Source organism: Corvus brachyrhynchos, unplaced genomic scaffold (genome assembly GCF_000691975.1).
Source record: "Corvus brachyrhynchos isolate BGI_N302 unplaced genomic scaffold, ASM69197v1 scaffold705, whole genome shotgun sequence".
Classification (NCBI taxonomy): domain Eukaryota; kingdom Metazoa; phylum Chordata; class Aves; order Passeriformes; family Corvidae; genus Corvus; species Corvus brachyrhynchos.
This window is the reverse complement of record NW_008238346.1, coordinates 1328926-1352980: the sequence shown is the minus strand read 5'-3', so window position 1 is coordinate 1352980 and position 24055 is coordinate 1328926. Positions and strand designations below refer to the sequence as shown.

General features: G+C 41.5%; 1 protein-coding gene across 1 annotated transcript in view; it reads right to left on the bottom strand.

Moving 5' to 3' along the window:
• The window catches only part of RBM20 (RNA binding motif protein 20), a 33274-nt gene extending 26680 nt beyond the window's left edge, over nt 1-6594 (bottom strand). Inside the window, exons 1-2 of the mRNA XM_017735175.1 lie at nt 6353-6594; nt 8-507 (exon numbers count right to left, since the gene is read on the bottom strand). Of these exons, the coding sequence (XP_017590664.1) occupies nt 8-507; nt 6353-6414 (562 nt within the window). The 5' untranslated portion in view covers nt 6415-6594. The remainder of the gene's footprint in view (nt 1-7; nt 508-6352) is intronic.
• Between the last annotated feature and the right edge of the window lie 17461 nt (nt 6595-24055).

Here is a 24055-nt window from a genome sequence, read left to right as displayed (position 1 = left end):
TAAAAGCCCCCTGCAGCAGGAGCTGTGGAAGCACCTGCCTTGTTGAGACCCACCACCACGGGTTGCTGGCCGGAGGTCGGAGCCATGACATTTCCAAAGGGATTCACGACAATTGCATTGGGAGCCTGGGCTTGGACGGCTCCCAGACCTCCCCCCGGGGCGGCTAAGGCCGGGCTCTGGGCAGGAAAGGCAATGCCGCCGGAGGGGAACCTGGTGCCGGCAATGCCGGGCCCCTGGGGCGGGCCGGCGGCGTGGCCCTGCGGCGCGTTCATCACCGTGGGGTGCCTCAGCTGGTTGAAGAGCGGCTGGGACATGGCCACTTTGGAGAGCACCTGGTTGAGGACGGTGGCGGCGGCCGGGTTGTTGGTGACGGCGGTCTGAGCCAACTTCAGCCTATGGAGCGTGAGCTGCGCCTGGAGCTGCGCCAGCTGCAGGCTCGCCGGCGAGGGGAGCAGGGGGCTTGGGGCACCGACAGAGAACGGACTCTTCTCCAGGAGCTTGGCAGCACTGCAAAGGATCAGCATCTGGGTTAGCCGAATTTGCCCCACATCTACCTATGCTCACCTCCTGTTAAAGCCTGGCATGGGATACACAGCCGCTTTCAGAGATTTAGTGCATTCAAACTCAGGGAAAGCAAAGGGGTGATTGAGAATGTATTCATAGCAAGCCATCTCCCCTTCCACATCTGCTGCCGCATCTCTTTCAATCAAAAAGATAATTGGTAGACAACTATGCCAAAGACCTTGCTTTAAAACCTTCATTTCATCCCTCATCAACCCCTGGATCAGACCTTCAGCTCATTTTAAGCACCCATAGGATTTATGCTTCTAATGAAGACCAGGAATGGAGGCCACACAGGCCCTCACACATCATCCCCAAATCAACAATTTTTCCCCTTTTCTGCACTTCTTGCAACTTTCAGCCTCCCTGCTAAGACATCACTTAGAGTGACTTTGTGATATCACCATTATTCCTTTTTCCCACAAAGCAGGGGGATGTGAAGAAAAGGACATCAGATGGGATTTTAAAGCCAGCCCCATAGGTATTTCCCACCTAGCACATCTGCCTGCATGAAGCAAGATGAAATATTCCACAAGCATTTATTTTAATTGTTTACAGTTCTCACGTTATTGATCTGCACGGCAGCCTGTTCTGTAACAAAGTCTATAGTTTCCTTGTTGAGCAAATGCAAATACAGAGCAGGAAAAAAGTGAATGATCTGCCAGAAGCAACTACAAACAGACTGTCTTGAAGAGTTTTCCCTGTTCAGCTGGAATGTAAGGCAAAATTTCTGCAGTGCCAGCCAGTGAAAATCAAGGTCTTTATACATCCTAGAAATAAGAGGTACACTGAGTGTTGTCCTTCAAGTCTCATACAAGGGATGAATAAATGACTGAATTGCCTGCTTCAGTTCCAGAGCTGATAAAATAGGAGACGACTTTTTCAGGCATATGGTGGTTCCTTGCTTTGGGAAACACCTTTGAGACATCTCACCGGTTCACAGCACCACCACCAAACCATCAGTCATTTTCGTGCCCCTACTGGAAAAACGTTATGCTTCCCGTCCCACCACCTCTGCTCACAGACGGCACAGCTACTCATTGCATTACAAATGGCTGTTCATTCTGACAGTAAGAGCAGAGAGCACTCACACAACAGGGATGTGGTCCAAAGCTCAATTAATTTATATTGTAAAAATGTATTGAGTTTCAATTGAGGCCTTTCAAAGTAGCAGGAACTATGCATCAACCACCATGCAACCCTCACTGTTAATAATTGGCGAATTTGCTAAACTGCATGGATGAAGCTGTAGTTAATGATAAATGTCTTGTCAGCATGCTACATTTGAAAACCACAAATTAGGAAAACATCTGCTTAAATTCAAAGTATGACTAAGAGAAAATGAATGGGTTTCATATTTAACATTTAACTTCCACTAGCAACTGCAAGGCACATCTGTCTCCCAAAACACAAAACGCCATTTGGATAAGTGCATCATTATGTAATGACACGACTCCCTGCCAGCACAGGCTGACACCAGTGCTCAGCTTCAGAGCTGAGGTGCCTTTTGTTTTCCCATGTGGTTTCCATCACTTACTCTCTGACTTTCACTTACAACCCAGTTTGCTGTAAATTTGATTATGGATGAGAGTCAGGGAGCAAGTACAGTCAAAACAACATGAAGGGCCTCACAAACCCCAGCCCGGGAGATCCTGAGGACCCATAAAAGATGCTGAGGAGCCCATTGGGTGATGAGAGAGGCTCAACAAGTACAGCATGCCACAATGGCACATGCACTGTCATTGCCACCAGGAGACATGGGCTGGCCCCCTGCCTAGGCTGTATTGTGCCACCAGCATCTGGAATGTCCTGACTCAAGGCATGTTTTCTGGCATTTACCACAGTTTTGACAACTGTTTCATTTTATAGCTAGTTATACCTTTTGTTCTTTAAGTAAGCTGCAAAACTCTTTTAAAAACTTTTACAAAGCATGCAAATAAGATCTGCCTAGTAGTCTCAAAAAAAAGCCAGCAGCATATAATGTTTTCAGCTCAGGAGCCACAGATGACTGCTGTTCCCAGCAATCTAATTCCACTCTGCTGCAAGCCTGTGCTGCAGTGTGCATATTCCGACAGCTGAAGCCACTTCCCAGATCTGGCGGCTACCTGCTGGACACAGGCACAGGCTCTCTCTCCAGAGAAACCATCTCACTTGATACTGCCACAAGCCCTGAAGCTGCCTCAGCCTCCTCATATTTTGACCAACTTTGGAGCACTGTTTCCAAGAACCCGCCCAGCACACACCCTGCCAGAACACCACCAGCTGAGCATGCCCTGGGCGCTGGCTCTCCCCAGCTCTGCGCTCTCTCTTGGGCTCTGCTGCTGGGTATGGGGAAGGCAAGGCCAGGGGTGCCCTGCACAGCTGCACTGGGAGTGCTCTGGCCACTTCAGACCAGCAGCCTTTGGACCCTGCTACAGAGCAGGGCAGCACCAGCTCCCTGCGCCTGCCAGCTTCATCCCTGGATTTCAAGCCAGCAGTCCAAACCAGGGAAAGACTGGGGCTGCAGGGAACCTTACCTGCAGAAAAATGGATTTTATATGAAGAAGCCACAGCCTCCAATCCACTTAGAAAGGGACAGAGTTAGTGGGAACAGTTGTTCCCATGCACCTATAGGTTTGGGAATGGCCAAACCTTCAAAATCCATGTCTGTTATGAATTTCCAGATTTCAGGGCATTTTGGGTTGCAAAGTTTATCCTCCCACAGCAGAAACAGAATATTTTATCATCTAACCAAGGCAAAGAAGGAAGGGCTTGTTCATGGGTCGGTGGGAAAAGCAGATATGCAGACGGGAGGTTGGAGAAGAGCTGTACATAAAGCACCTTTTAGAGAGACACCCGGATTTGAGGATTTCTGTTCTGCTGTGAAATACATGGCACAAGAGATACACCGGGCCAGTGTGCACAGCTTTGAAAGTTTCTTTCTTTCTTTCTATTCTACCACCACAATGTTTATGTATTTGATAGCATAATTTTGTAAATAATCCTGCTACAGACTTATTAACCTACTGGAAAGTGCAAACACAAGGTGACAATGGCACTCAGCTAAGGTATTTTGTGGGTGCCATTCCCCATGTGGACACACACACCTCCCACCCTCAGCTCATCCTCAGGTTACCAAAAGGCAGCCCCCCCTGCTCGTCGGGGGTCTCTGCCACAAGATGATTGAAAGCAGCTGAATGAAGCTCTCATTCTCCATCAAGTGCTGAGGGAATTGGCCTGCGTCAGACAGAGTTAGCTCTATCCCGTGCAAAACATTCCCGATTATAAGGTCAGCAATGTAAAAAGTAAACAGAAGTTGTCCTCTGCAATTATTTATTTAACACCCGCTGTACAGCTGGCCTACACCAGCACCACTAGGAACGCCAGAAATGGTCTTTCTTTGCTAAAATAATGACAGGCAGGAGTGCTGCCGCACAGTTTCGACAAAGAAATCTGTAGTCCAGACAAGTTTTCACACAGCTCTGAGAGACAGGAGTTGAAATTGATACATTGATACATGGTACATTGATATCTCAGCACTCACAATGGGATTGCAAACACTGGCAAGGTCATATCACCATAAATCAATTCAGCCCACCTGCTATCCCTGTAATCTTTATCATGCTTTTAGCATCCAGGAACAGTGTCAGAGGTAAGGTATCTAGATGGCTGGATTATTTGAGCAATCCTGTCTACAAGAGTGATGAAAAGGCTGACCACAAAACATATCTATTAGAACAGACCAACAGCCTGGAGCTTGATTTTCAACTGGAAAAACTAAGGGTTTCAAAATGCTGCCCAGCACCTTTCAAAGTTAAGAAATAAATTTTACAGTCTGGGCTAATAAATTGATTATCTGAGTTGCAACTATTTATATACTCATAAATATTTGAAATGCTGCATAGGGTGTGAATTTGAATGCTTTAAAAAAAAAAGACTCATTCATAGCAGTGCAGAATTTTTCTTACATCTTCCATGAATCTTGCATATCTTCTAAGATTTTTGATTCCCTCCCCTGAGACATTTGCCTTTACATATAATTACACCTACCTGTCAAAAGATTTGCATGAGAAAGTTTTAATAAGTTTTGTTCCAAAATGTGGAAATTTTTTCCCCAAGCTGTCTGTATTACTGTGTTAAACTTTCAAAATTAAAATGACAAGGACATTAACATACCCAAGTATCCTAAACGTATCATCACCCTGCACTAGTACAGTATTAGATTTGAGTATGTGCAGTAGCATGCTGGTTTTTCTAAAGCTGCTTCTGAATCAATTTTTCTAACAGTTAGCAAACTTTAAATTTGTAATCCAGGACTCTTGAATACATCACACAGAACCATTTCCTAATTATGCACAAAACCATTCTGTTATGCAGAAATGTGAACATCCCTTCCCTGTAATGTATTGTTTATGTGAAACATATGGGGCTGCCTTCTCTAAACTCATCCAAAACAATTGCTGCTGTAATAAAAAAGAAAATAAAAATGCCTTAAAAATATACAAATGAACTGTTTGATGATGAAGTTGGCAAGGTATTAGGGGTAGACCTAATTTTCAAATAAAAATGCATCATTTGACAGTACTTCATTAAAATTACATGTTTGTATGTGAGAACAGAATCCAGCCTCATGAATACAAGGAAATAATAATGTCGTATTTTGAACACTGGTAGGAGTAAAGACACAGTTCAGCAATCTCCACAACTTATATTAATTATAATAATAATTATTATAATTATATTTTATGTAATGCTGTCTATGTTCACTTTTGCTTGTTGAATAAATCCAGCATACATGCCAACAAAGACTGGAGCATTGGTTAAAAAAAGAACACAGGAATTTTTCCTATACCCGGACACTGTTTCTGGCTGATACTAAATAACTCTTTACTTTCCCTTCAGCTTCACAAGAAGTATTTTCTTTTTGTTTAAGTAAAACAAATTTCTTGGTCAGAAAAGCTTGGAAAGATTGATGAAAGGAGAAAACCCTTCACCTTTATAATTTAAGCTCTGAAATCATCTACCACCAAACTTTTTCTTTCCTGAGTTCTGGAATTACAAATGATTACAAATGATAAAAAAAGAGATCATGTTTCCTAGTAAGTTCAGCTAATGATGGGGAGCACTAAAAACCTTAAGCTACTTTAATAGATGTATAAGCTGCAAGTAAAACCCTTCTTATCCCAAATAACGATTCCTAAAGCCCTCCATTACACTACTGAGAGAGGAAAATAAAACATCAGCCAATGTATACATGTGCTTTGCCAAGTGAGTTTTGCATGTTTGGCAATGCTAAACTCTACTATCTGGACAATTATCCAACCTAACAGTTAGCTGGAAGGTGAAATGTAAATGTTATCACAGAGCTGCTAACCCCGATGTTTACAAAGCTAATGGGAGTTAAGTGCTTGCCTCCTACCGAGAGTCCTTCTGCTCTTTTGAAACTTTCAAGCCAAAATGCTCTCTTGCCAGGCAATTTTCACTGAGAAAGGAACAAGATAAAGGGGCAAAATACAGTAGCTTTGTCTTGGATAACAGTTCTTTGTTGTGATCACAGAAATAAAATTGGAAGTGATCTTAGGAGGAGGGTTAGACCAGTTCCTGAAGCAGGATCATGCTGAACTCAACCACTCGGGACATATTTGTTTAATCTGCTCTTAGGAAGCTTCTTTGGTGGATATTTCATGACCTCCAGGGATAATTAATTGCTCAAATCCCCTTAATTTTATAAAACTCCTCTAAAGCCTATGGTGGTTGTCTGCTGGCACCATAAACCCGTCTTCCAATGCACACATAGAAGGGCTTCTCTTACCTTCCCGTAGCTGCTGCTATCATGTCTTCTCTGCGATCATCCCAGATCCTTTCTTTACACATTTTCTGTGTTGCGTTTGTTTGCAATCCCAGTCGGATTGCTTTTCTTTATAAGAGCACAGCCCTGTGGTTCTCTGTTACACTCAACCCCTTTCATGAAGAGCTATTGCCCAGAGATGCAGGTTGGAAGGAATCTCTGGAGCTCAGCTAGTCTGACTTCCCACACAATAAAGACTAGCTTCTTTTGACTGTCCAGTGGATTAACTGTATTACCATTTCATTTTATCCTCCTCAATATTGCATCCAGGTTATGCCAGATCCGGTTTGTCAGGATTACTCTGAATTCCCATGCTGCCTCCAGAGAACTTGTAAATCCTCTCCTCTTGGCACCAGCTGCAAATTTAATGGATACTTTGCTCACCCAAGTTATCAATGAAAGCATCAAATACACTAAGGACTGTTCCCAATAACAGAATGGTGGTGTGCTTTCGATTTGCTCTCCAAACACCAGTAATTCAAGACATGTTATCCACCTTGAAGCTCTGCTTTGCATGCTTAGAAGACCATGTTTTTTCCTCCCCGACAGTCACTTCTGCTAAAAAAATAAAATTCTCATATTTTCACTTGCAAGAATAAAAGGGCAGATCCTCTCTGGTGAGACTGATTTCTTACTAACAACTCTTGCTCTATATTTCTGGGAGAGTTGTCTCAGACTGTTGTTTAAAATCAATTATATGTTCTGGCTTCTTTACAAAAACATTTGCTTCTATTTTGTTCTAGCTGCTTTCAGTTGCTGAATCCAGTCCTATCAAAAACAGTTGGCACTTACAACACAAGAGTAATACCAGGTATGACTGAGGTCTGCGCTGGCCATCGCACTTCCTGCGTATGTTACTCTTTTATCCTGAAAATATGCTTCTTATGTTCTATGGAACCACAGATTGCATACTGAGCTTATTTCTGCTTTCCCCCATGCAATGCATCTCTCCATAAATATTTAGTTAGGTAAAGTTCAGCTCTTTTCAAGTAACATACATAGTCTAGCAAATGTACCACCTAAACCCCAGGCTCTATGTCATTATTTCCAAAAGCTGGGAAAGTTATCATATTGTTTCATGATATTTAAATGTTGTTTGGTTTTGATAATGTGCCACAGTATGTCAAAGGTGTCTCTGAGGACTAGTGTGCACATAGGAACATTGGTCTATATTTTAAATTTCAGTAGGCAGCCATACTAATTCCTTTAGCTATACTGCAAGCATCTAGCTGCAACTGTTTCCCAAGGAAATGTAATTCTTTATTTACTGAAGTTAAAGAACTATATTTTTAAAAGTGTATTTCAAATGTATGCTAAAACCTGTCAGAAACAGCTATAGCACCAGATCAGTGCCCTCAGTAACATGTTGCAAAGTTCTAAATTAGCAGAGAAATCGTGTCACAATTTTGTGGAGATTTCAGGACATGCTGTGACAGTCTGGCAGTGCCATGCTGCCTGTGCCTGCTTCCCCGGCACCCTTCCTGTGACAGCTCTTCTCAACTAGGCTTCAAATACCCTTTACTGACCAAAGTCCTGGTTGGTTGGATGATCCCTGCAAACAGGATCCCCTGCATCCCAGCAGGGGTCCTGTAAGGAGGGGTGTTGGGGTCCCCAATAACTTGGGACCCCAACAGCCATGGGCCCTATGCAGATGGTGGTGTCGGGGTGCTGAGTGCCTGTGTCCCAAACCCCTCCTGCTCCTGCCCCAAGCTGCCAAGAGAACAGCTCTTTGCCTGGGGTCAAGGAGCACAGAAAGTCTTTTGGGGCATGAAAAGCAGGAGAAAAGGTGGTATGGACCATAATGCAAGTCCACAGGGCGAGCAAAAAGGCAGGGACAAGAATTAGCATTGGCAGAGCCAGGAAACTCTGGTGGGAATGAGGCAAATGCACCCCTGCTCTGGGAGCATGCCGCTGCTCTGTCACACGACTCGGTGCTCCCGGTGCTGCTCCCAGCCTCTCCTCAGAAAGAATACAATTCTGGGGGGAAAGGATCTGGAAAGCTGATTTTCGTGTAATGAAGAAAAGAAAATGCAAACTTCAAAAAAGAAAAAAACAAGTCAGAAACCCTTTAAAGGTTTTTACATGAGCACATAGACAAATGCCCAGCTGAAAAATAATCCTTGACATATAGTATTTACTACAAGAGATATTACAGTAATATCTCACCACACCTCCTGCTAATGTGTTCTCTGCATGGCATTGTTAACCACTATAATAATAATAAGTTTGAGTGTATCAATATCTTGCAGTGCCTGGAGGCACAGCTGTTTTCATTTGTATGTTGAAAGTAGGAGCCATGATGTGGTAGGCGGATAATTCCTCATTTGAATAAGCCACTTCTATTTCACAGTAACATAAGAAAATATAAAAACCCTTTTACCAAGGTAATATCTTCAGTTTGTAGACAGGAAAATGACATATAACTGTGGAAAGGGTAGAGTATGAAGAAGGATTTTTATTTCTAAAGTAGCTTCATTTGTGCTCCAAGAAAGGATTGCCATTTGTGGGGAAAAGAAATTAAACTCTCCTTTTATTTTTAAATATTAGTCCAAGTGATACATTTGAAAAGTTTAATGAAAAAGCATATTAGTAAACTAAGTCTCTGGGAGAACACTATTGACACAGGCTACAGAAATCACATGCAAACCTGAGCTCTTCTGTTTGTACTCTCGGTCAGCCAAAAAGTGACAGCTTGTGACTACAAGTCACCCAGGAACATCACATTCATTTCATAATTAATCTAGTATCACCATCTCTCCTAAAAGCTGTTTACATGCTATGTGCTACTAACCAACACAGCAGATGAGTGCCCGAGCAGAAATGCTGGAATAGCTCCTATCTGAAGTGGCTGAGATGATTTACTTTCTCTTTGCTGCTAATGTTGAAATGTTGGGAATTTAAAGTAATAAATTAAAAAACACAAAACAACCAAAACCCCCCAAGCTTCAGTTATTTTTCGGTCAGATTTATGATTAGAAAACCAGAACCTCTGTGGACTTCCTAGGGGGTGTGTATGTGTATATATATATATATATATATATAAAAAATGAAGTTTATACAACATAAATGTTATAAATTCCTATTGTTTAGGTACTCACACACACTACTGGTATACATAAATTATTATACATTAACCTTGTGAAGCCCTGATCTAATTCAGCTGTTACTGAAGCATGCTGCAAAGCCTTTGCTGATTTCACTGTAGCAAGAGCAATGCTCCTGTATCCCTTTTTGGTTATATTTAATTTAAGCATAAAACATCAAAGAAGTTTGCTCTCTTTCAGTGATCTCTTTGAAATCAGCCTTTAATACTAGGCCATAATATTTATACTGTTACACAGAAGTAATACGCAGTATATTTTAGCCTGGAAGCTTTCATTATCTATTTTGCAATGAATGCTGCTCTGTTTTCTTTAATGCATTCCAATTTCTATGCTAAAGAAATTTAATGTGAATCTTAAAAGATATATAGGAGGTTTTCTTTAATTTTCTTATGTTAGAGGGCAACAGTTGTATGAATCAGACCTGAGAATGTTTCTTCTGGGAAAAAACAGCCTGTGCCAGAACTGCTGCAACTCTTTGGCTTTGAGAAGTTAATTTATTGTCTTCAATAATAAACTGCCATTCAAGCAACCTTGTGAAATAAAACATAAAACAGGATGGTGCTTAAATCTTGAACAGGAACCAAAAGAGTTTTCCATAAAGGAAACAAAATTGGGAGAAGCATTTTGTATTAAATAACGTCAATTACTTTGTTCTCTCTTTCTGTCTGCCTTCAGTATTAATTAAGAGTAACTGACAGTTAATATGCTCCAAGCTCTGCACAGTAAAATTGATTAGTATACTAAGACAGAAAATAAGAATCCGTTTTTGATGAAAAATATCAGGTTTCAGAGCACTGCATGTGGCAGCTGTGAGGAAGGAAAAAGTGTGAAGATATTAACCTATCCACAACACTGAGCTGGGCATTTGCCCAGTCCTGCTGACAGAACTGTCAATGGAGACGGCCGGCCACTACTTTTTGGTTAAGCACTGCCTTATTTCCTCTTAATTTTTGCTTGAAGGTTTGTCTATTTTTACTATAATGTACATGGTCTGCTTAGTTGTCTAAATGTCATAGAAGCTTATATGACGGAGGAAAAATAAGTTTCTATTTATCCCACTGGCCTGCATAGTAGATGTTACACCTTGTGTTATTGATGTATTTTTTAACTGCAAAACACCCAAGGACCCAGGTTCATTTTTTGTGTGAAAAGACATCTAAGAAAGTTATTATCGCTATTGCTTTTTTTAAAAAATAATAATTTTATTTAATATTATTGTATTTATTTTCCAGGCTTTTCTTCTGAAAATAAAAAACTCTCTTGAAGTATAAAGTATCAGCTATTAGAAGAACCCCAAACAATAAAATGACAAAACAAACAAAAAAAAATAATACTCTGATTCTTCTTTTTTCTTTTTTTTATTCCAAAGAACTCTATTCATAGTCTAATGAAGGCATTTCCAAACTCAAATGTCTTTGAAATATTTTGGTATTTTGACTTCTTTCACATTTTGCAAATAATTCTTTGCCCACTGGTTGTAAACAACATTAATATAATTGTGCTTTGTGCCTATTCACACAGACTATGAGGCTTATTACAGGGTGGTTAACCGTGGCAAATCAATAGGATAAAATTGGGTGTGGAATGTCTTTTAAAATCTAAAAGCCCTTTATTACAAAAAGCTAAGCACGATAAGAAGATACTGCCCAAACCAGATTGTATCTTTAATCTGAAATCCCAGTTAGCTGTTGCCGCCAGAGCTGCACTTGCCTGTCTTTTCCCTGTGTTACAGAAAGAGCTGTACTTCAAAATTAAATTTTAAAGACTGCTAAGATACTTCACTTGGCAAATTAGTGTCCCTCCTTGCTGAGGACAGGGCACACAGGCATTTCGGCATGGCGGTGGGAGGACATGGGTGACACGACATGATCTTACCTTCTTGCAACATGAAGGGCTGCCCGGAGCAGCGAGCTGGTGCGGAGGGAGCGCGGCCAGGAGCCGATGTCAGCGTTGCGCACATGCCTCTCAGTAACATCCCACTGACATTCTACCTGCTCTCTGCACCCCGATTATTTACAAGCTTCCTTTCAGAAAGTCACAACTTCAGGAACGAAAAAAACCCACCCCAAATGGAGGACTGGAAGGCGGATCACGTGGCCACCAGGAGCCGGTCCCGTTGCATTACACGCAGCAAGTGTGGATGGCAAACAGTATCGGTTGATGTTTATGCCATATGTTCTCGATCTCTTCACGTATCAGCACCAAAATCCTGTTTCTGTACGGTGTAATGCCACAGGATCCTACTGGGAAGAGGGTCACAGTCTAATTAGGCAAACTGTGGAAAAAACACGGCTCACTAATGAAGACTGAGGGAGACTGACTTACAAAGTAAGCTCTTGCTCTGGAAGGCAACAAGCATTGCCCAGCTGAAGTTTTAACAGTTTCTTAAAACACGCACTCAAATACATCACATTTTATCCCCATAGCAATTTGTCCATGTTCGGGCTGGCTGCTTCCTAAGGACGGTGAAGGTTTTTAGGAAAGATACTGTTGGTATTTGTTAGCTCGAGCAGTATTATCGCTCAAATCATCTATCTGCCTGCTCGGAAATGTTCAGCGAAAGGAAAAGTCATCATCCAGCACTAATCCACTGCTCCAAAAGTGTACGAGCACTGACCTGTGCCACAGGTTCTGCTGGGACTCCAAAGCAAGAGCAAGAGGTAATACGGAGCCCGCACACCCGCAGCGCAGCCTTCGGCAAGTTATCTCAGCAGGCTTCTTCTTATAGCTGATCCACCTTTTCCTTGAAAACCAAAGCTTTCCAAGAACAAACTTTGCACTTTCATAAACCTAAATATATTATGCCTTACATGTGGGTGGCAAAATCAACAATCTTTCCCAGATTTCACATTATTAAAAAATTAACGTAGACACAAAACCTATTTTCCTGTCTCTGCTTCTAACACGACAGAGCATATATGTCAATTAAGAAATAAATTCTATTATTAAGAAATAAATGAGCTGTTCTCTCATATCCAAAGATCAAAATAAAGAAAATATTCCTATTTTGCCACAGAGACACGAGCCTCTTCAGCCCATCAGACGATGTTCCTTACAGCAAGAGCTTGTTAAACTTCCTTTTTCCAGCATTAGTCTGGAAACCTTTTGCAATAGCACTGGCACTCTGTATGTGACATGATCCTTCTATGGAAGATGCCATTTCCAAAATTACCTTGCACTAAGGCAAACCACAAACTAAATCAGCCTGTGAGTACACACCTCTTACCTTTAAAAATAAATCATAATCCTGCAATACTTCACACTCACCCAAAGTGGAGACTGGAGAGTTCTCCACCCATATTTTCTAATTTTTTCCTGCCTTCTTTCTTCCTTCCAGCACTGTGTCAGAGAGCTCTCTCCGCCCCACAAAGGGAGAAAACTATTGTTCAAGTTTTTGGCTTCTCTCCAAATACAAAACCCCCAATGTTTAAGAGATGGCAAAGACCGTGACTGAAAGGGGAAAGGCACCTAACAGGTGGTCCAAGGGGGTTCCTTCACACATACAACTCCCATCAGAAAACAGCGTAAAATTCAGGGGAAGGAGAAGGAATTAGTAAAAGCTACAGGGCTTTTCTACAGCCTGTCACATCTCCCCCCAGCACAAGCACCCTCATGTTCTGCTCTGCATCTGCATTACATTAAACAGGGTGAAGAAACACAAACCAACTTTCACTCAAATCTGAACTCTCCACTTCATGTCACCCTCAGGACAATCATGTGAAGCACATATGGTGAGCTCAGCCTGGGAACCGCATGGGGACCTTTCCGGCCAGGAGCAGAGCTAATCCCCACCACTGCCCGCACATGGCTTCATGTGACTGAGTGCTGCAGGTTCTCCCTGCCCACAGCTGCCGGCCCAGGCGCGGGGCCGGCCAACTGCACCCTGTCAGCAGGCAGACTGACATTTTTTCCACCAAGTCAGAGCAGGCCAACGGTGAAGGAACACAAGGAGAGTAACACGGGCAGTCTGATTTCAGAAAACACTGCCTGCACAAAACACAGGCTGCATGGCTGCTGATGTCTCCGAAGAGGGAAAAAATTCACTCTCTCAGTTCTATGGTTTTCCCCAACTTACATTTTCATCTGTCATCAGATACTTGAGTTTCCCTTCACACCCAGGGAAAGAATGTGCCCCAAAACCACGGTGTTCCAGGCAGTCTGGCAAGTCTCATCCCTGTGGCATGTCCTCACCTCATTTATCTGCTGAGCTAGGAGAAAAGAAGAAAGAGAAAGAAACCAGCAGCTTCATTCAGAATAAATCAGTTAACATTCACTATTATGTGTCTTCCTAGCTTTTTTTGCAACCGTAAAAGTGATCAAAAGGGATCAAAAATAAGCATTACTTTTGAAAGTGGGTGCACTTCAGAGAGAGACGGTGAAGTCCCTCAGCTGGTTCAATTTCAGCTGGGAGCATCTTCATTGTTTTCACATAGTCTCAATACCTACCTTCTTGGCACATGCAAGATTTCCTGACTGCCTGATGCCCTCTCCTCATATTGAAGGTAATATGATGCTCTCAGGGGTTGGTGAGATGAGAAAGGCTCACTGGCAGTCTTTAAATGTTAGTGAGAGTAAGGAAAGAAACCATTCAGACCACTTGGATCAAAAAATGAAAAAGCATAGATGAAGTAATGCAGCTGAGAAGAGATTTTAGCTAGCAGTTGGCACACAAGGAGAGATATCATTGAGTCAAAGGCAATAATATATTTGATGAGGAGCTGTAAGTCCTGTGATGCAGCTTTTCAGGAAATTTTGCTCTCTAACACTCTACTTTGGGATTGTTTAGGTTTGACTTTGTAATTTAGAGGTCAATCTTTTCATATAAATCACCTAAGCATAATTTCTGGGCTCTGATATCACTTCACATGTTTAAAAATCTCTTTTTATTACAGCGAGCACAAAAAAATTTAGATTCTGCCCCTATTTCCAGAGCTTCTGGATCATAGTATTACTGTGGCAAAAAACATCAGTACGTCATTTGGAAAACATCCTGAGAAGTCAGATGTATCAATGCAAGCCAAGCAGGGATGTGACGGATCAATTTGAATATTTAATCATCAGAATTAAGAAAAAGAGTTAGACCAAGATCTTCCGATTGGGAGCATCCCCACTCAGAGAAGACTACTGAGTAAAGAACACATCCTGATGTTTGGATGAAACATGAGCCTAAAAACCTCTGGGCATAAACCACCATCTACAGGGTGGGGTTTGGAAGAAGCTTATCTCCATGTTCTACAAAAATGAACTTTAGAGTCATGCTTCTATAATACCCAAGAAATGAGAGGCTAGCAGACAGAATTGTGGTTGGATCTGCTGTAAGAATTCCCATATTTCTATAACAATCAAATAAGTTTTTTTAAATGGAGTATGTCTCATCCATCTCAACCTCAACAATGTAATGCACAGTAAAACAGAGCATTATCTTCTTCACCCAAGAAAGAACTTAAAAAGCTGTCTTCACACTGCATGCAGAAAACTCACAAACCAACTTTTTTTGTATTTTTTCTGCTTTTATCACAGCCAGTCACTCCTCCTGAGCTCTCATCCTGCTCCATATAGTAATCTTCAAACAAAAGGGAAGCTACAATTCTTTTTGTAGCCAGCATTACAGCCTGGAAACCACCTTCCTTACTGTGACTGGAATGAGATAACTTCATCTACAGCTTCTTTATGATAGACAGGAAAATTGAACATTTGTCTTGAAAGTCTATATCTAAACTAATAAGTTGAAGACCAAAAACACTCCACACAACTGTGATTCCAAAATGTCTGGACACTGACTTTTTGAACAACCACCAGCAAGACCATTCAAACTTCATAAATACTTTTTAACATGACATCAAGAAACAATGACAAACCCTAATACAGTCTTCTGGGATTATAAATGCAACTACTGTTAGATACTAAAACAGGCCCATAGCAATATTTCTAAATTTTTTTTTAGATGCTCAAGTGCCTGTAGAGAGTGAGGATTCAAAGATTGGCAGCATCAAATCTAACTCCCAATATACACTACTGAAATCACAGTGTAGGGCGGCTGCCAGGGTCCAGGTCAATCCTGGTCCCTAGTATCAGGGTGGATGAGTTGTAAAACCTGGGTTTGGGATGGTAAAGGACCCGCTGGGTCACACAATATGAAATATCTGTGTTACCTGAGGTCAGACTCCACTGTTTAGTGGTCCTTTCTAACTAAGAAAACCCCTACCGAGCTGAGATTTGCTCATATGTCCAGGATTCATGCTTCTTCTACACCTGGTTCAAGTACTGTGCTAATCAAATACTCTAACACAAGTATTTTTGCTGCACAGAAAATACAATCTAGCAGAGAAAATGCTGTCCTCCTGCACTCCTGCTGACTGCTTCCATCTAAGGGCAGAACACAGTTCCTACTTGAATGATGTATTTCCTACTTTTCTGTTATCCCTACTAGGTTTTGTACTGTAGTCCACAGTGAATGCAGTGGTTCATTATCGCACAGGGAACTAATTTGGTGGATGGGACAGCAGGTGAAGATAGTGTTCAGTTCTCAGCACTGTTATAAAGAGATCCTGAGCAGTTCTCATAGGTGCATTGGTTTTCAATTACTTTATTGGATTACCTAAAATCCTCCTGCACAACAGATCAGTCTCAAAATCTCTTGTCAGATTTAGTAACAGTCAGGTGTTCTAGCTATGATCTGGCCTGTGGTCTCTGTTTTGGAAATACTTTCAGACACTTTCACTCTCTGGCTTGTCTACTGAAAGCAAAGCCTTTGTTCATCATTGGAACTTCAAAGAGAATAATACAAACAATCAGCTCTGCTGCCCACTCCAGCATTAGCATACAGATAACTTAGAGGGCTACCTAGATGTCATTGATGAAAACTCAGTAACAAATAATTTAGTTGAGTTTGTCCCATTTGGCCACATCTGGAATAGGACATGATCAGCTAGGCTTTCACCGATACAGGATGGTGTTTCCTGCAAGACATCTGGTCCTGCTCAGTTATTTTCACCTAATGCAATGCACAGATATTATAGAAATTAAAACTACTGCAGAACTGCCGTTAATTTCCAGCACAGGAAAGATTCATTAATTTTCTCCTCTAGGAGTGAGTGTGGCTCAGTACATGGGGCTACAACAGCTCAGCTCTTCAGTAGCTCTGTCAGGAGCATGCAGAGGTACGCAAAAGAGCTCTTTCCCTGCCTCATATGTCGGTCCTGAGGTGTGTGATGGAGACAGCCAGTCCCAAGTGCCATCTGCCATGCTACATGTGAGCATCACACTCTGCTGCCCCTTCACATGCCTGCCTGGATTAGCCAATGTCAACAAGATAGTTACACCCTTCCCTATATGGGCACGTGTGGGGCATCCAACTCCATGGGCACTGCGGGGGAGGGACTGCAGGGATAAGACAGACAAAACACAGGCTTGAAGCCTTAGGAAGCAATGCCAATCTACTCCTGACTCTTGAAACAGGATCAGAGACCCCGGGAACAGAGCCCTGGAGTGGAGTTGAACACACTGAACAGATTTTGTCCTGAATACAAGTCACCTGATGGCAAGGCATAAGACAACCCAGAGTTTTGGTGCTGCCAACCTTCTTGGTTCCTCATCCCTCACCTTCTCCAGGTTTTGCAGAGCTGGTGTGGTGAGTACAGCGGCCCTTGAGCATCAGAAAGTGATGCTCAGGAGGAAAGTCTCAAAGATCTCACCAGTCGGGAGCATATCTAGGCATGATGCATTTATCACCAGTGCCACAAAGGCAGGAGGGAACAAACCCAGATTGTATCGGGTGCTTTCCCTGTCACATGCTGTGTTTGCTCAGAAGGTTGTTGACCCAGAGCATGAACAAGGACATGCCAATGGTCCTTTTGGCCTCCTGGTCTCCAAGGAGGGAACGAGGACAAGCAACACTAGGTCTATAAACAGATCGTGGAAAGGATACAAGTGTTTAAAAAGCTAAACACTAAGCTAAAGGTTGGCTCAAAGCTGCCCTAAGGTGGTAAATCTGGGGGTCGAGCAGAAAAAGAAATTGTCAGCAAGGATACAAAGAGCGTGGTTGGTTAGAATGTATGTTCCTCCATCTGAGGCATATACCTTCAAGGAAAAAAAAGGTACTAAAGTATTTTCACATAAATCAGCTGAACGTAAATATGAAATATTGCATGAAAATCACAGGAATAAGCCTGAGATTTAATATCAATACTAACATATAGGATGAGCCATTTTAATAACATCTCCACTCTGCTTCTACCCGGGAAAACATGCTGATGCAGGCTGGGAAATCTGAGGAGCAGCTCATGTGATGCAGACTCCTGACATTCTCCCAGACATGACTAAGCTTAAACAAGTGGCATTATCTGGTGTATTTAAAAGCAAGATGTGAAAAACATGATCATGAAGGCTTTATTTGGTACCACTCAAAATGTTCCTGTTTGGGATCAGGATGAGATTTGTGAAGTGAAGGATATTATGAACAAGTTAAAATTTGCTTGCAGCTTTCACAGTCTCACCAGCCTTGAACTTAGGAGAGAGTGCTGAGAGCTAACAGTATGAACATATAGAACAGTAATTCTGTGAAAATCCCTATAATGGAACTGACACCATACCCCATGGCAAAAGTAACTGCGATTCCTATTACAGAAAACACATGCTTGGCTAGAAATAAAGCCTAAAAGCAGGCACTCTTATTCAGTTTTGCAAGTTTTACATCATTACAAATACATTGATATTTAAAGTCTGCTGCCTCCAAATGTAGAATTAAATAGTAGGTCACCACAAATGTTATTTTCCAATCATGAAGCTGAACATGAAAATGAGCTTTGTATTAATCAAAAAGTGATGAAAAGGAAAATGAAACCAAATGTACGATGTGAATCCCAGATGCTGTTACCCTGATGTGTGTGCTCAGCTCAGGAACACCAAACTCAAACACACTTAAGCCCCTGTGCAGGCACACCCTAAAGGCACACATTGACCAGAACTCCTGCGCTGCAGTTTCCCTTATTCTTAGCATGGGATTAATTTTATTCTGCATTCATAGGTGCTTTAAAAAAAAAAAAAATCTTGATATTACAAATGAAGACTTCTGCTTTTGAAGAAAATAGAGCAGAGATTACACTTAATTTTAAAGATTTTCAAAACATACATCGTGTGGAGTTAAACACAGCCTCTTCAAATAAAAACAAATGTGTTTTCCATCTTAAGAAACTTGTCATTTCTCATCTTTCCTACCGAAACTTTTGCATTGAGCTTAGCAACTACTGGAGGTGCTCTCTTGCTGATACTGCCACCCAATGGCTCTTTAGTCATTAACAGATTACAAAAAATAAAATCAGATGTAATGCGGAACCAGTTCTGCTTCTGCTGTGGGAACAGAAAGTGCCTGGGTAGTAGGACACTTCCACTAAAGAGGTCTTCTGAAAAATGACCATACAAAATACACGGTAAAAATACTCATTTGAGGAAGGTGGAAATGGAGCCAATTCTCAAAATTTCAGCTGAATATTCTTACTACCATCTCCAGCAATAAACATGGGTGAGTGATACAGCTGACGTGGACACCAGCTTCTGCACCCAGTCCCCAGCCAGGCGCTTCTGAAGATGTTTCCCTGCTGCAGGAGAGCAGATAAACAGCCTCTTTCTCCTTCTTCTTTCTGGCTTTCTAGCTCTGGCTACACTTTAGCCCTTCCTGACATAAAGCAAATCTTACTGGCCCTCAAGCGTTTTTAATTCAGGGCATGGAACGGGATCCAAAAAATTATCTTGTGATCTCTGAGTATGTATGTATGTATATAGAGAAAGTAAAAGGGCCTTCAAGAAGAGAAGCAAAATTAATTAAAAGATTGAGGAGAAATAGAAAACTCTGCTTCCCTTCCAGCAGTCAAGTCCATGAGAGGTTTCTTTGCCCACAGGTGGAGGAGATCTCATGGTGGAGAAAGCAATATGAAGCTTCCTGTGAGGAAGAAGATGGGGGTTTACACCTGGTCCACACCTCGACTTTGCCTTTGAATAACAGGGGGATTCCCTTCTTTCTCTGATCCCAAATGGTCCTGAAAATGCCTCCCCTTCCCAGGTTGTGAGAGCCCAATTGTGTTTGTTGGCACCATTTCCCTCACAGCCAAGGAGGGACAGACAGCTGCACTACAGCCCCAGCCTGGGCAACTCTCAGACAAAGACCAGCCTTGAACCACTCCTGACTCACAGCCACCACCAACATCCATCAGCCACACAACAGGGAGTTATGGTGAAGCCGTCAGGGAACAGGACTCCAACAAGAAAACAAGTGATAATGTTTTTATCTGAAAGGCTACAAAGCATTACATGCAGCAGAAATATTATTCTGCATTATATCTGCTACAAGGTCCCAACAATTTTACTTTAATGCAATAATTTGATTCACAAAGCAATGTCTAGTAACTAGTTCTTTTTGTCATTTTTTTGATAAAAAACAAGACTGATCCTGCTTTATTTTCTGCACACAGTTATGATGACAAGCATCTTCATGTGTATTTGCTGTGTCATAAGCAGTAGTAAAAGAATTCCCTTCCATATATCAGCAAATTTTTTCCACATGCAAATTATAAGTAATAAAAAAAATTTTCCTTTGGGGGGAAAAAAAAAGTACTTTATTCTGGACTCACAGCAGTTTAAGACACCCATAAGGAAAGCACTGAGGTAACAGAGGGGCTACAGCTGGTCTTCCTGCTCTCTGTGTGTGTGTGTGTGCAGGGCATCCTTCTCCCCGAAGTGGTACTCAGTGAGTGAAGGTGGAATAACCACTAGATGGGGATGTCAGATTTCAGAACGTTAAAGAACCAAGAGTTAAAAACAGTATAACAAACTCTGCAATAAAGCTTTTTCAGAGTATTAAGAGAAGAGGAAAGAAAAAAAAATGGAAAAGAGGAACAGAGAACCCATGCACTTGCCTTCTCCATGTCTTTTGCTGATTGAGTGAAAGACCAGTAAACTGATTCATATTGTGCAAGGGATAAACTGTACAAGAGAAAACAGGTAGAAAACAGTATCAGATCAATGTGTGTATTTCCAAACTGATCTGAAAATAGTTTCAACAGATATCCAGGCAAGAGCAAACTGCTGGTGTATCTCCCTGACCTCCTAGCAGGTTCTCCCACTTCTGACCATCTCTCTTCTCTGGCAAAGGGATCTTTCGTAGTTCCACCAGCTCTTTGTCCTCCTCTTGTGTGCTTGTCCTTTTTTCCACCCTGCTATCCATACGGATCCTCTCCTCTTCCCTCCAGCACCTGGTGACCAAATCCTACTGCTCCTCTATCCATGTCTTTTTATCAGGTTACAGCTAGAACTTCAATATGCGTCTCCTGTCTAAATTAATGGGATCTACACCTTCATAAGATGTGTGTGGCCCTCACCCCTTCCACCATGACAGAGCTCTTCAAGTGGTTCTGTAGGTCCCAGGGCATGAAAGCTCTCTTATTATTCCTCACCCTCAAACTCTTCACAGCACTGTCAATGCTTTTTCTTTACCACTTTATCAGCTTTAGGGCCCACTTGTTCACTTGTCCCTCTTTCTCCCTGTGAGTGCAATGCCTTCTGCACTAAAACCCAAAGTTCCTTTTCCCTCCACCTTCAAATCCTCTTTTCTAGTATTACCCTCCTACCCAGCAAGTGGCTAAATAATCACAGAGCAGCAGAGCAGTGGGGGAATTACTCAGAGATACTTAAATATTTCATACATCCCTTGAAAATTCCAGTATATGTCAAGAGAAGGTTGCACTCTGAAGTCAGACTCTTTTACAGAAGACACCTGGGGAACCCTGTTAGGAATAGAGACAGATTTAGGGGTATTCCAAATAAGTTGGATCTTCTTTTTTCCACAGCTGAAAACTATTTACTCACATAAAGCCTAACTGATATTTGTTCACATTAAAAAAACACATGAAGTCTTTTAAACTTGTCACTGATTGCTTTTTCTTGTCCCAAGGTAAAAGGTTACAAACAAAACACAACTGTTTAATGCTCTGAAAGTAGCTGGGCATCTCCCTTTAAAACACCATTGTGTAAGAGTGAAAAATAGTACAAAACAAAAAAAAAGTTATTAAAAAAGTTTCCTTCAACTTAATGTGCAAAATCTTGGATTTATTTCTACAGCTGTGTTTCAGAGATGACACATATTTGGCCAGGCTTTCAAACTCTTGAGTAAACAAACAAAAGAAATAGTTAATGCCCAATATGCTTTGTCATACCTTTAAACTTACTGGAAAGTAAAGGTAAATACAAAAAGCACTGCAGGCTGTATTCCTGACTGCCATTCTTTTCAGCCAAGGATAAAATATTTATTGGTCTCAGCAGTACAGACTCAGCCTCCTCTGGGCATTTGCTGTAACATATCTGAGATCTGAGAAGATGCTGTTAATGGTCACATGGGAGCCTCGGTGCATTTACAATGCAATTCTGTCACACCACAGTGACAGACTTAAATTTTTCAATATATTTCTAAAACTTCCATACCTTTGCACTGGTAAATGTTCAGTAAGGCTCATTACAGACTTCGACACACTCTGCAGTTGACTGTAAAGGAGCATTTTGCCATTTGCAAGACAGCTTTCCCCATGCTCTGGTCCTGCTCAGTGCTCTGTGCAGCCAGTTAGGCTGTGGAATTCCCTCCCATGAGGCATGAAGAAAGTAATTCATTGCATTATGCTTGAGCATACCAGTATCTGGGTGGGCACTCCTATTTACTAAAAGAATAACTACATGTGTGCATCAGAAAAGACTTTAACTACAGCTTCATGAAAGATCCTGTGCAGAGATCTCTTGAGGAGCTGCGGACAATACTCCCAAAAGGAAACCTGATTCTATTCGCGGAATTACAACATCATCCACTACAGCAAGGAAGCATAAAACAGCTCATTAGCAGCCCTATCAAGTGACAGACCTAAAGCCAGCTCCAAAGTCATCCACACCTGTCTGCCTAGAGTGACTGCCAAAAAGCCAAATTCCTTTGGGATTAGAATCCTTGTCCCTTTTCTACATCTGGGTCTTACAATCCAAATTTGCTCCAGGAAATCACAGGTTTTAGAGCAGCAGGGTGCACAGCCAGAGTGAAAAGATAAACAGATGCTGTGATCCCTCCCCACAAATGAATGAATTCCACACTACTGTGTTTCAAATGTGAAAACCCAAAATGCCATTAAAAATACCCATCAATTTTAAGTAGCACCACCATTTGAAGTAGCACAATATTAAGTAGTTCAGCAAAAAATACACACTGGCACTTCTGGTACACCTGGTTCATTTATGGTTATAAACGACAATGCACAAGCTCTACCACAATCTTAGGACCTCGTTTATAGTAGGCGCCCTGAGGTGTTCTTTTGATGGAGTAAGAGCAAACAGTGTTAACAATATAGTAGTTACTATGCAGTTTCACACTGAACTCCAATACCACAGTGAAAAGCCTTAATTATGATAAAACTGAGCAGAACTTTTAAAAGCAATCCACAAAAATCTATTTTTCCACACCATACTTCACAACGATCTGAATACATCATCAGTCTCCCAGGATCTGTTTTCTATAAGCAGTGGGATTTTTTAACATGCTTTACGTACAGGCCTCAGGGGTGATCTATCAAGAAATTTAATAGTGAGTTCAGAGAAATTAAACTAACAACTGACATGCACATGTATCCAGCAGAGATTCAGCAACAGGACTACAAAGATCACACCCACATCATAAAACTCTCTATAGGAAGATGGGAACAGCCTCAGTTAGAAATCAGATGATTTTATCCTGGAAATCTTCCCTAATTGTAGCAAACTGCTAGAAAAATTATGATGAATAGATAACACAAAATGGTAGAAAGAGTGAGAGAAGAGAGATGTAATTTTTTTAAGACATTTTAATAAGAAATTTCAGATCTTTGTAATTACGTCTTGGAAGTGTGAAAAAGGAGTCCTCACTAATGCCAGCCCTGTTTGTTTTCCTTCCTGATACAATTAGCATTATTACTATGAGAATTTACTGCACTGTCACGGTAAAGGACATAAAACTAGATGCAATAGGGCTGTGGTAGTACACAGCTGTAATAAGACCAGCACCACTGATCCTATACAGTAGAAGAAAATTTTACAGCAGCAAATTAAAACTCCTCACACTGCCAAAATGCTACAAGGTACAGCACCGAGGTACAGCACATTTGCAAGCCCATGTGTAAGAATTTTTCAGAAAAAATTACAATCTTGCAAGAAGCAAAAGGTAGAAGAAACCTTCTGAATACTTCCCAAAATTATTCCTTCCACTTCAGGAATATAAACCTAAGTGGTTTTTTCTATATATTAAACTCAGTTTTACGTTTTGATCCCAAATAACATTGAATCTAAATAGGTGAAGACATGAAAAGAAGGTCTGGGACTTTTCTGCTTGGCAGAGAAAAGGACTTAACAACAGCCTGAGTTCCTTGATCATTTCAGTACAGCTTCCCCACTGTCTAGAACTGCCTTAAATTGCAATTCTAATTGTAGACTTAATAATTCTTAAAAGAAACACATGGTTTTGATGTAAGGAAAAGATGCACTAATGCTGGAGGACCATTTAGTCTCT